This window comes from Doryrhamphus excisus, linkage group LG3, assembly GCF_037039965.1.
Source record: "Doryrhamphus excisus strain RoL-2023G ecotype Guam linkage group LG3, RoL_Dexc_Guam_v1.1, whole genome shotgun sequence".
NCBI lineage: Eukaryota > Metazoa > Chordata > Actinopteri > Syngnathiformes > Syngnathidae > Doryrhamphus > Doryrhamphus excisus.
The window spans coordinates 21,001,792-21,014,780 of NC_136359.1; the positions used below are offsets into that span (position 1 = coordinate 21,001,792).

A 12,989-nucleotide genomic window follows, 5' to 3' on the forward strand; every position below is an offset into this window, starting at 1 on the left:
TACGATCTAGATCAGGGGTGAGCAAACTGCAGCCAGCGGGCCACATCAGGCCCGCCAAACATATTAAACAAGGAGTTAACATACTCTTGAGATTCAAAGTTCATGTTTATCGTTCATAGTTTATATTATTGTTGCAGCTGGATTACCCAGCATGCCTTGTGGACCTAAGTTTTAAATGACATGCTTAGTTTATTAATGTGATGTGTTAACTTGCTGTGGATGAGTTTGCATTTTGTTGCACCGTGAGCAAGTGTCATTCTGTTTGATGCCACCTTTTATAAGGATAGCTCTTCCACCAAAGTTTGCCCACCGCTGATCTCGATGAACTAAGTCAATATGTGTGTGTAAAGCCAAACTGAGGACCATTCATTTTTTGTTTTTTAATAAAAAAAAAAATACTTTCCTGCCGTGAGTTCCTTTGAGTGCCACACGGTGGCCGTGTGGTTAGCATGCTGGCCATACAGTCCAGAGATTGTTAGAATCTCCGCTTGGCTTTTCTACAGGTACTGCGGTTTCCTCCCACATGTGTCTATATGTGCCCTGTGATTGGCTGCCTATCAGTCCAAGGTGACCCCACCTCCTGCCGAAAGTCAGCTGGGATAGGCTCCAGCATACACCCCAACCCAAATGAGGATAAGCGGTATAGAAAATGGATGGATTTCCTTGATGATTCCCATACTGCAATGCACCAGTTGTGCAGCCTTCTACTTCCAACTCCTTTGCCTACAAACACAGTCATAATTTAAGTTTTTATTTCATATTTGAATATAAATCTCTGTCAAATCAAAATACCTAGATGACAAACAGATCCTACATATTTACAGAATGTAGAGGGGGAAAAAAAAAATTGGTCCGAGTTGACAACATGAAAAGTTCTCCATCAGGACCTTTGTACTGATGTGCACATTTCTACTGAAAAATACATAAAAGATTGAAAAATCCAGTGTTGAATTTGGCCACATGGCAGATTGTATTGATGCAGAATAAGAAGTCCAACCTGACATGATGGCTCATACAAGCTGCCAGTAGAAGTATCACACCTTTTGTTTTCAGAAGGGTGAGGTGGGCTAAGGCGGAACACAAACGAGTCAAATAAACCACGTGGATTTCCCCTGGCACATAATGAGGGATAAGGCTAAAAATCATTAATGCATACAAATCCATACAGCAAGTTGAAACAAGTTTTTTGGCATGAGGTGCAAAACAACAGAAACAAGCACTTTCATCTGCGGCCTGCTGTTCAAGACCAGAGAAAACATGTGGTGAAACTGATGGCTTCATGCAGAATACTGTGAGGGTCTAACCTGTTATTGGGACACATACATGTGAACAATTAATTATGTGTGGGATATAAGGAAATCATGATAGAGGAATTGGCACCGTGACGCCATGAAAGGACTGATGTACTCCGCTGCATGTTTGCAATGCCAGCCTGTGAAGCTGTAGAATTAACGTGACTGCAGCTTTGTCCGTTCTGACTCAAACACCATTGAGCTCCTCAAACCGGCATACGGGGATCCAGGGACCAGCCTTATCCTAAACACTTTTAAATATAACATTCCAAATAATTGGTGCCTCTACATTGTCAACTGGGATAGGCTCCAGCATGCCCCTGGCGCATAGAAGATACATGGATGCAGTGTTTCAATGTGTTAAAATTCAAAGAATCAAAACCGACGTCGGGATCTTCGTCAGAAACTACAAAGACAATTTTTGAAGGAATAAAAAAAAGGCATTTGAAATCCTCTAGCCTACGACACAAACTACCGGAATATTCTTGTCATTCAGAAAGTGCCGTCCGTGCAGAGATAAGCAAACGTCAGATCCATGAATCGGTGATGAAAAGTGGAAAAGGCCACATCAGCCAACAAAAGACAATGTGGGAGAAGAAAACCTCCACCAAGGCATCCTAGTTCTCTGAAGATCTACATACCTTCCATCTTTTAGTTTAGCATCATCCTGCTAACAGACACAAGCACACTTAAAAAAAAACCACATGACCTCCATGGTAGAGGTAGTGCGCATCCATTTGGAAACATTCAGTGCTCAAACGACACATTCCTTTAGCATCACTACACAAATCAGTCTCGACTACAACTCAGTAAGAAAAACTTAACACAAGCAATTGGTAGAAAAGGGCGTACAGCTTTTGAATGAATGACTCGTGAAGATAATAATGGTGGTATTGCAGCAGAACCTTTGGAGTTGGAACCTCACCTGTAGTTAACTTTCTGTATGATTTCCTGCTTATATGTTGTGAGAACACGTCCCATGACGACGGCAGACTGAAGCTCCAAACAAGCCGTCTTGCACCTCATGGGGATAAAAGAGGATATTACAGCATTACAGACAGGAGTTGCTTGGATTGGTTATGAAAACAGGACTTAGTCTCTTCCTTCGCATGCCGCTTTTCATCATCTTTGCATGTGCTGACCGTCCAGGAAGCTCCTCAGCAGCGGCAGAGCTACAACATGGCTATACTCTCGGGGGTACAGTTGAGATGTGTGGATGTGCTGCTTCCACCGGGCGACTTGAGGCCCTTGGTGGTAGCGCCGCTTCCCAGCGTGGAGTCCCGAGCCCTGGGGCCCAAGATCACCCCTGAGCCGTGGTGGAGGCATTGCTGCAGGCCCGCCATCATGGTCTCGCCCGTGACGGTGCCAAACTCGTACGTGAAGGTGCCGTAGAAGACCAAGATGTCCACGGTGAAGACCCACTCACAGATGGCGGCAGCGTGCTGGAGCGTGAAGCTCTCGTGTACAAAGAAGATGCCGCCTAGGAAGGAGTGGTTAAGGCCATTCCCAAACATCTGGCCATGGGTGGATAACAGTAGTAAAGTTCTGATGAATTAAAGGATACTGAGAACGAGGGAGACCATGGCGCCGAGTGCCAGAGCCACACGGAAGTGAGCCATCCAGTAGTCGAGGGCGGTTACTGCCACCCGATAGGTGAGCACACACTGTAAGCACACAAAGAGAAGCCCTGCTGGAAAGGCCACGCCGGCGCCGACATAGTGAAGAGATTTGGCGTGGTCAACCTGTCAGACGAATAAACACAAACAGAGTCCTGTGTGCTCTATTGTGGCTCTAAATGTCAGGAGCAGGAGGCAGGGACTTTACCTGGAAGTTGCCCACCATGACCAGACCCACTGCGTTGGTGCAGCCTGACACCAGAGCGCTGGTGTTCACCCAACATCTGTGGCTGTGTTCGATCACCTGGGCGTAGCGCAGAAGGCACACCATCACCACTGTGGACGACAACACAAGATCACTGGAGATGCTAAGAGAGTTTTACAGCGTACAAAATGTCATTTTTACCCAAAACATACAAACAGGAAGTGAGTAAATAATTCCAGAGGAAATTTGCTGAAAAGGTGAACACTGAAGCAAAGCACCAAAATGAAAGGCAGCACTGGGAAAATGGGGGCAAAAATGAGTAGTGATTCAACCTGACAGGAAGAGGAGGAGGAATGGAGGAAGGCCATAGAGGGATCATGTAGGGGAAAGGGCCGGGGGGGTGGAGGTTCGGGGGGTGGAAGGAAACCGCATTAATTATTGATTAAAGAGCGCTCAGGCTATTTCAAGCCCCTCCATGGCTCTGAAGGCTGACATGGACACCACACAGCATTGGTGTTTGTGGGCATGTGTGTACCAGCATACCAGGGGTGGAAGAGACAATGGAACTTTTGCGTCATTTATTTGTCCCAGAAGGTCTGACTAACTGAAACGGACCCTGTTTCTTCAATTCAAAGAAGATGAGAAACAGTATTCAAGAATTCAAGAAATAACTCCAGAAATACCACATGGTACCTTGAATAACCTTGAATGCTCATTTAGTCCTTTAATTTGTCATTTATATGCATTTAGAAGTGTTTTATGCACACAAAACTTTTGTTTGGTCCAAAATGCTTGAGAAATGGGACATTCATAGAATACATACCTTATTGATTCCTTTTCTACTTTGCAAAATAAGCATTGTGATGAGACCCCCTCCATGAATTTGGCAAGACATGACTTGCAAGGGTAAAAATTGTGAAGTTCTTTCACTTTGTTTGGAATAAAAAACTGATTGTGTTCATTCCATATTTTTTCAAAAGGGGATGTGAGGGAAGGAGTTTCCCCAAAATACAAGCGCCGTAGGAGGGCAACTTCTATCTAACCTAAGTGTGTTCCTTATGTGTTTGTTATATACACACAAAACTAACTCAAACACTTTTGAGAGTCCACCGCTGATGACATCATATGCAAGCCATGTAAAAAGGGGGCTGTGACTCTGAAAGTTGTATCACCGTGTGATGACAGTATTACGAGCCAGCATCAGACCGCAGCTTTCGGGAAAGTTGGTAATGCATGCTGAGGGCAAGGCATGGAGGGATTTGCTACATCTGTATGCTATACTGAACTTGACTGGGAGCCTGTGAAGGTGCATTAAGGTGGGAGTGCTGTGATGCAACATTTGGACATACTGCAGCCTGTCCGGGTTTGTTCTCATATAAACCACACCGATGTAATGTCATCAAAAAGTGATATTTAGTACACAACGATGTTACACATAAAGATTAATAACTTATTAAACTTAAATGTTTTTTCCCCCAAACAAGCTGCCCAGCGCGGCCACGCAAGGTGCATAAATGTCAGATACCCTATGTTGCCGTGCATCCGTGGAGGTGGGGAGAACCACACATTGGCCGGCAGAATCCGCCCACTCTGACCCAGAAAGGTGCATTAATGTCGAACTCTATATGCCACTGTGTGTCCATGGACAGACAGATTTTATGTGAGAGATGAGTGGTTAGCGCGCAGGCCACACAGCTAGGAGACCTGGGCTCCATTCCCCCCTCGGGCATCTCTGTGTGGAGTCTCCCCGTGCATTTGTGGGTTTCCTCCCACATTCCAAAAACATGCTAGGTTAATTGGTGACTCCAAATTGTCCATAGGTATGAATGTGAGTGTGAATGGTTGTTTGTCTATATGTGCCCTGTGATTGGCTCGCCCGAAGACAGCTGGGATAGGCTCCAGCACACTCGTGACCCTCGTGAGGATAAGCGGTAGAAAATGAATTCATATTTTATGTTACATTTCCTAATCGGTTTGCTTAATCATAACAGACTCTGCAATCTTTGTGGTATATTTGTGGTGTTCCAAGTCCAGCTATTTTTTACATTTGGTTTCTCGTATAAAATATGATTGATGTTGTGCATTCAATTGTTTGCAACGCTAGCAACAGAGTTAGCAAACGCAGAGAATGATGGCTTTGCGGCATGTTTTGGTAGTTTGCTGCACTTTTTTGGACCCTTATGATTGTCTATTTGGTAGTAGCGTTATCCGAATTACATATTCAAACGATTAGTAGTTCTGAAGTGTAAGCGATGTCAGGTGATTAGAACATGACCACACCAAGCATTGTGAGGAATGTCGTTTTTCACCACATATTAGCCGCAACTTTATACAAGGAAAAAAAAAAGTAGTAGTATTTAATTCACTAGAATATAAAATTGAAACTGGTCAGCACCACATTAACATACACACAATGGCTTATCACCATCACACATTTTCAGGACAAATGTGAAGGTCTTACCCATGAAGGCTCCAACGTTGCCGATGAGGCTGAACAGGCAGCTTTCAGGAGGGTAAGAACCACATTTACTGGAATAGATGAAAACAAAACAAAGAATTAACAACACAGTTTTCATCACATACACTTTTGTTTTTTTTTTTTACTATAACAGCTCTCACTGCATTATAGGAGAACTGCCTGTATAAAGGACCACAGAACCATAGCATGCTAATCAATGCCTGTGGGCCTTATAGTGAATAATGTACTTGTGCAGGCATTGAAGAATGGAAGGAAGGTTAGACAAGAGACCTGATGAGGGGGATGTCCTGGATGGTGCAACAGGTCTTGGGAAACCCTGGTCGGAGCAGCTCCTCTGTGCACGTTACGTTGTAAGACCTGCAACCATGAAACAACAAGGTCATTCTGCATCACTGTCTCGTGTTAGGGGAAAAAAAAAAGAGATGTGAAATGCTCACCAGTTCTCCACTGGACAAACATGGTGATTCATCACAGCCATAGCGTATCTGCAGAAACATTCATATATCATGACACTGTAGTGGTAGTACATCACGCATCACAGCAACGTAGATGCTGTAACTTACAATAAAGATTTCTCGTTCAGAAAAAAAACTCTTGCAATGAAATAAATTACACAATAAATGAAAATGAAGAAAATAGTTTTGCCGGTCTCCATATCTTGCCATGTGCATGCGTGTCTGTTTTCATTATCTCTCGCATCCAAAACAGGCAGGAAGAGAGTTCACTCTGTTCAGTACCTACACGCATCATATTACAATGATGAACAGAATGAAACCTCTCGTCAGCCATATAGTCGCTTTGTCTCTGTGGAGGAGGCGGGGCCGCTAGCATACATACACACAGCAAAGCCTTTTGAGGAGCAAGGCAAGCCAGTAATGTAGAAATTAGGAGAGACTAAGATGCTTGCAAAGTCAAACGCCACAGGCCCCTGTAGAAATATTAATGAACAAATCTAAAATTTTAATTCAGCAGAGTCTTGTATAAAAAGGTACAACTCTTAAGCCACATAATGAAATAAACTTGTCTCAAATTGTAAAGCACATTTATTTATTGGCAACAAAATGGCTAACTTTTCTAATCAGATGCGTCAGTACACATTGCTACTAAATCTTCCACAAACAATGCCTGTGCATCTATTATAATAATAATCCCAAGAAATATATTTTCCTTCACCCCGACAGCATCTATTTGTATTTGCTCGTACGTGTCCTTTCTACTAGCTAACTAGCAAACAGCATGATTTTAGTTTTACTTAGGTTCAATTATGATGATCAAACCATCATTTTAATATTAAATTGAACAGTTTTGGTCCCAGTATTGACCCCTGGGGTACTCCACAAGTAGTATTTAAACTTGCACGTGTGTGTTCTCCTAGCTTTACATATTGCTTCCCCCCCAAAAAGTGCAGTTCCCCTTTAAGATGTGTATCTTTGGTCTATGTAGCGTTTCTACAGAAATTATTGCTAATAATAATAATAATAATAAGACACGTGATATTTCAATATGAAAGAATGCACCACTCACACTATCCATATTCCTGTGATGGAGAAGGCAGACAGGCTGACAGGCAGGACGATCCAGGCAGTCATTGGGCTGGCAGTGAGCTGGCTTTGTCCCAAGCATGGGGTGAGAGGGCGGCTTCGGATTGGAGTAGCGACACGACACTGGGGTTCAGATGGGAGCGGGTGGGGTTGCGGGGTCACTAACACACAGGGGAACACACAAGGAGGGGGAGGGGGGGTACGAGAGGACAGAAGGGGGAATGACACGACTCTTCTGCTCCAGAAACCCTGCAACCAGCCACAACCTGGTTGAAGAAACAATAAAGGGATTTTTTTTAGTAATTGTTTTGTTTACATTGATCCACAATATATTAATGCATGTAATAACATAAAGCTGAATGCCAGCCAGCAAGCCTCACTACAGCCATGATAACTTGGTGAGGATGAGGACTGAGACAAGGTCAGTCATGTTGCGTAGGGGATCACACAGGATGTCTCATTTTACACAGTATACACGTATGGCCGACCTTTGCCGAAAGGGGATTTGGTGCAATTTGACTTGACCATATCCATGGAGAATGGGCCTTTAGTTCCTAAGGAAATGTTTCACTGACAGATAAGACTAATCCTATATAATGAATAATCTTTAAAGGGGACCTATTGTGCTCATTTTTTCAACCATTTGTATTGAGTTGTGGTCTCTATAGAGCAGCTACACACAATTACCTACACAGAAAACATTTCAGATTTTGCAGAATCTGCACCTAGTCCAGCTATATTTCCTTTGATTTGTGCTTCCTGCCTGTTTTAATTGGTCACATGTCCAAAGTGTTTCGTACCTATGAACCATATAAGGAAGTCCATCCCTCTGTGACATCACAAAGGGGCAGTTTTACCACGCCTTTTGAAACAGAGCGCTTTCAGCCATCCCAAACTTCTTTCAGTGCTCACTTCCAAATGCACAAACTTCATTATCTGAAACTTTCGCATCATTTAACACAAGAATACAACATTCTAACTACATTTATAGGTCAGAAAAGTGGAAAAAGCATAATGCGTCCCCTTTAATATTCTGTTCTGGAGACGTTTATCCCCGCTTTGCTTTGACAATTTCCTCTTAATTCAGTGTCAGTGTCAATTTCCCATACATCCATTTATATATGGTGGGCCGCAACACATATTTGGCACACATTATGATGGGACTGTGCAGCTTGTGTTACAATTTTGTACAGTGGCATCATAACTCCACTGCATAATAGCACACTCATATACATCGTGTTTGCCAGCCAGAGCATAAGACAAAGGTTTCTGGTCTCTCTGTCTCTCTAGTCGTCACCCCCCCCCCCAAAAAAAAATAAAGCTAATAGGTACAACTCTAGAGACATCTCTGGTGCTATTGGACACTTCTGGAGACCAACATTGTGACATAAAAGAAAACGACAAAAAAGCGATAAAAGCAAGTTTACAAGTACTTTTAACCATATTTGTTTTGCGGCATTATATACCCCCCCCCCCTTTAGTTATGGCCTATTCTGCAAATTTGACAGTGCTCTACAATACTATAAAACATTACAGCCCACTGCTAACTTTCTTCTGGGCATCCCATCCATGTCAGACTGACAGCTTAGCAAACTTCTGCTGAGTTTTGTTAAAATTGCAGAATTTCTCTCATTTGCATTGCATTGCATTTTTGGCATTTGTAGCATTGTTTTTTTATGGTGTTAAAAAAAAACAATGGTGACATTATGGTGACATTGTGGGCCACCGTATATTACATTCACTTGTACAGTCTAAACAGGATCAATCCAAAAGCTGCAATAAAACACTTAGCACCAATGTTTATGACAGACAGCTGTCAGACTGATTTAGAATTTTAATGTACGAAAAAAACACACTTCTTATAATACAATACAGCTCTACACAACAAACCAAAGATGATGTCTACAAATAGCATGGCTGTAAATAGTATATAGCGTTTTATTAGCCACTTTTTAGGATTTTAAATTCTCTAGTTACTGCTTCTGGATGACAACTGCTACATGATGGTCTCTGCAGAAGAGGTGAACATGAACGCAACACCACCGGATCTCTTCCTGTTTCTATTGGGGCCATCATTAAACACAACAGTACAACTCGGCTAAATATTTCCGACACTACACTGACGAGACACAACTTAATGGCGCTCAAACATAAATAAAGCCACTCAACAATTTGAACGAATTTTCCAATCCTTTGCTCGAATGAACCGCGTAACGGAACCGCTAGCAGCGTTAGCCTCGACGTTGCTAGTTAGCGTGCACTTTACCGGCTGTTCATGACGAACGCTCACATTTCGATTTCCGTTTAACCTTTGTGTTAAGCTTCTCGTCGAGGCAAACGAGAAGAGCGTGGGATTCGTTGTTTACCGATTAATTTGGACCTACCTCCAGCTGGCAAGACCCTCAACGCGCACCAACAACCTTGGTTTCCCTTCACAAAATAGCGCTTTCTTTGCTAATCAAGTTGGCAATAAGTAGCTTCCGCTTTTGTCCTTTCAAAATAAGATATGAGTTTGTTGACTTTTTTTCTAATTTAAAGAAAAAAAAAAGATGAATGATGCATTTAGGAAAGTACCTCTTCAAGAGCTTGTAGTTGTTTTGTAGTTGTTTGTATTCAACACAATACAAGACATAATGGCACATGTAGTATTTAATACTCTTGTAATATATATATAGTATATATATATAGATCAATTTAACCTTTAATGTTACTGTATTCATTCTATCTTAGAACGTGCCAAACATTCAACTTTTATTTTCAAAAACTTCATAAATGCTGGTTAGTATAACTTAACAGATGGAACAAAAGTATGTAAAAGCATGTAGAATATCATTATAAGGTATGTAAAATGTAATTTGATTTCTCCTTCAGGCAAAAATGAGAATTATTGACACACAATTGACTGTATGCTACACAACATGATGAAAAATAGATTTAAACAACATAATTACTAGAAAAACCACAGAGATTCTATAGTATTTTGAGTGGCTCAATTTAAGGATGTAGTCAAAGAATTGTTATATTATGGGATGTTGCTGTTTGCGGTCTCCTGCAGTAAATAAACACGACTGGTTGGTATATGACAAAGGAAGGATTATAATCCACATTCTTGTGTTTCTAAGCAGCTTTAAAAGGACTACCATTTGATCCGTAAGTCTTTCAGACTTAATGACAGCCAGGAATCTCGAGCAGATGATATGAATCCTAATACAACACAAGTGAAGAATGCTATCACTTCATTAATACTACAACAATGGAAGTATTACAGTGATGGTATTACATATTTACTGTAATTCTGTAATAATTTTTTATACTGTAATAGACTGGTTCCACTCATATTTCACTCAGTTCATACAGCTCATGTCCTTTAAACCCAATCTCTCCACAGTCCTGACAGGTGTGCCTCAGAGCTCTATCCTCGGTACCCTATTTTTCATAATTTACCTCCTTCCACTTCCATCTTCTTCAGAAGATTCAATATCCAGTTTCACTGCTTTGCTGATGACACCCAGCTCTAGTTTGGGTTCTCAAACAATAAAGTATAATACATTTGCATCACAAAAAATGCCTACAAGACTACTTTGCAGTCAGACATGTTTACTTTCACTATACCAGCAGTAAACACTGTGAAACCGGTGAGGTGAAAAGTGCGTAACAATGGACAGGTGGGATCGCAATGGACTTTTGCACAGATTTTTTCTAGTAGGTATTTTTGTGATGCAAATGTATTATTATTTTGAACGCATACAGTAAAGTCTCGTTATATCGATATCGGTTATAACGAATTACTACTTATTACAATACTATTTTCATTTCCCGGCAAATTTCTAGTCTTTTATGATATAATTAGTTCCGTTAGTACGATACACGGTTATTATGATAATCCGGTTACTACAATGCCCTTTTCATCTCCCGCCAGCCAATTTGGTCTGCTTATATCGATACAAAAGCAGCTTAAATCAATCTTTGCTTAAGGATTTCAATACCAAAAAAGAACACGGCGAACGGCTGCTTCCAGTCAACTTTATTTTTCACACTTCCACCACCAGAGCGCAGCACACACACCGATTCCCGCACTTCCTGGTTCACAGGTCATGCTCAACCCACCCCACATAGCTGGCCAAACACATGCCTGCAACAGAAGAACCAACTGACATAGCATACACACCTATTCCAACGAAGACACAAGCGTACAAATACATGTATTTAATTGTGTTGTATTCAGATATCTTTTTATCGTTTGTGGTTCGAGAAACCACGAACGCAGTTGGTTCTTCTGTTGCAGGCATGTGTTTGGCCAGCTATGTGGGGCGGGTTGAGAATGACCTGTGAACCAGGTCAAGTGCGCTCTGGTGATGGAAGTGTGAAAAATAAAGTTGACTGGAAGCAGTCGTTCGCCGTGTTCTTTTTATGGTATTGAAATCCTTAAGCAAAGATTGATCTAAGTGCATTATTGCCCACTTTTAATGCAGTTCGGCGCAGGATCGGATATATGGATAGTCCGGTTATATCGGTATTTTTTCCGACTCCCGAGAATATCGATATAATGAGACTTTACTGTATTTTGTTTTGAGAATCCAAACTCTTGACTTAGCTGTTCCCAGTAACAAGCTGGAACTACTTTCCTCAACACCGAAATCCGACCAGAACTCGTCTCAGGACACGAAGTGTGGAGTCAGTCGCTGTTGATGGACTTCACTACTTTATGTCAAAAAATCCAAACTATCCCTTTTTAAGTCTGGTATCACAGCTTGAACAAATCCTTCACTGTTTTACACGGTTAGTGTAGTCTGGCACCGACATGGTGAATAAAGTTGTTGGTTTTCATTTGGAGAGTACCACACTCTAGTAAACAGCAGGACAATAATCTGGTGTCCAATAAGAGGATTTGTTAGGTTGTAAAATTACATTTGATGCTTGACATCTAATTAGGTAAAAACAGGCGCAAGTTAAGTAAAAGAGCTCAGACACGTTGTTACTTTGAAGCAATTACAGACAAAAAAACGATACATCACGTCTGAGAGACTGTGTGACCTTTGCCCACCTTAGCGGAAACAATGCAGCACCCGCATCCCCAATTAGGAAGTGAAGACTTTGGCTTAATGCCTTGATCCTCTTTTATGCATCCACCGTCTTTCCTCGCTCAAGACAAGGGTACGAACTTAACACCGTGGGTCGGCCGATCCATCCAAGTATAGAGTGATGTGATTTCTTATTTATTTAAATGTTTCAGATGATCAAATACATTTCAATATTAGTCAATCAATGACAACACAAAATATTGTTTTGAAATGAAAGTTTTTTATTATTAAGGGAGAAAAATGCAAACCTACATGGCTCTGTTTGAAGAAGTAATTTCCCCCAAACTGAATAACTGGTTCCAGGTCCTGAAGCAGCAAAACATCCCCAGACCATCACACTACCACCACTGATGTTCTTTTCCTGAAATGTGGCATTACTTCAACGCCAGATGACACACTCTTACTTAGTTTGTTGTGTGTCCGACCACAGTATTTTCACAAAGGTCAACATGTTTTCTATCAAAATTCACACAACCCTTAATGTTCTTTTTGTTCAGAAGTCGTTTTGGTCTTGGAAGTCTGCCATGCAAGACGTTTTTGTCCAGTATCTTTCTTATAGTGGAGTCATAAACTGAGGCAAGTGAGACCTGTAGTTCTTTGGATGTTGTTGTGGGGTCTTTTGTGACCTCTTGGATGAGTCGTCGATGCACTGTCTGGGTCATTTTGGTTGGCTGGCCACTTCTGGAAAGGTTCAACACTGTTCAATTTTTTCCACTATTTGTGGATAAGGGCTGGCACTGTGTTTATCTGGAGTCCCCAACTCTAGAAATGGCTT

General features: G+C 41.6%; 1 protein-coding gene across 2 annotated transcripts; it reads right to left on the reverse strand.

Annotated features, from left to right (window-relative positions):
* Window positions 1-722: 722 nt before the first annotated feature.
* On the reverse strand, window positions 723-9,619 carry tmem150aa (transmembrane protein 150Aa). Of its 2 annotated transcripts, none has more exons than XM_058071287.2 (8): window positions 9,518-9,619; window positions 7,117-7,399; window positions 6,030-6,077; window positions 5,863-5,949; window positions 5,575-5,642; window positions 3,117-3,244; window positions 2,857-3,034; window positions 723-2,772 (listed from the first exon to the last, which is right to left on the reverse strand). In XM_058071287.2, the coding sequence occupies exons 2-8, from the start codon at window positions 7,179-7,181 to the stop codon at window positions 2,465-2,467; spliced, it is 882 nt and encodes a 293-aa protein (XP_057927270.1). In that variant the 5' UTR covers window positions 7,182-7,399; window positions 9,518-9,619; the 3' UTR covers window positions 723-2,464. The 2 variants fall into 2 exon arrangements, with proteins under 2 accessions (XP_057927270.1, XP_057927271.1); XM_058071288.2 differs by lacking the exon at window positions 9,518-9,619 and adding an exon at window positions 9,400-9,466.
* Window positions 9,620-12,989: the final 3,370 nt, after the last annotated feature.

What these genes read in the sequence shown, in the direction of transcription:
- tmem150aa (XM_058071287.2), bottom strand. Translation starts at nt 7,181, where the DNA reads ATGACTGCCTGGATCGTCCTGCCTGTCAGCCTGTCTGCCTTCTCCATC. An exon ending in ATCACAGGAATATGGATAGT is followed by an intron (nt 6,078 to 7,116) that starts GTGAGTGGTGCA and finishes ATGTTTCTGCAG; the next exon opens with ATACGCTATGGCTGTGATGA. An exon ending in CAGGACATCCCCCTCATCAG is followed by an intron (nt 5,643 to 5,862) that starts GTCTCTTGTCTA and finishes CATCTATTCCAG; the next exon opens with TAAATGTGGTTCTTACCCTC.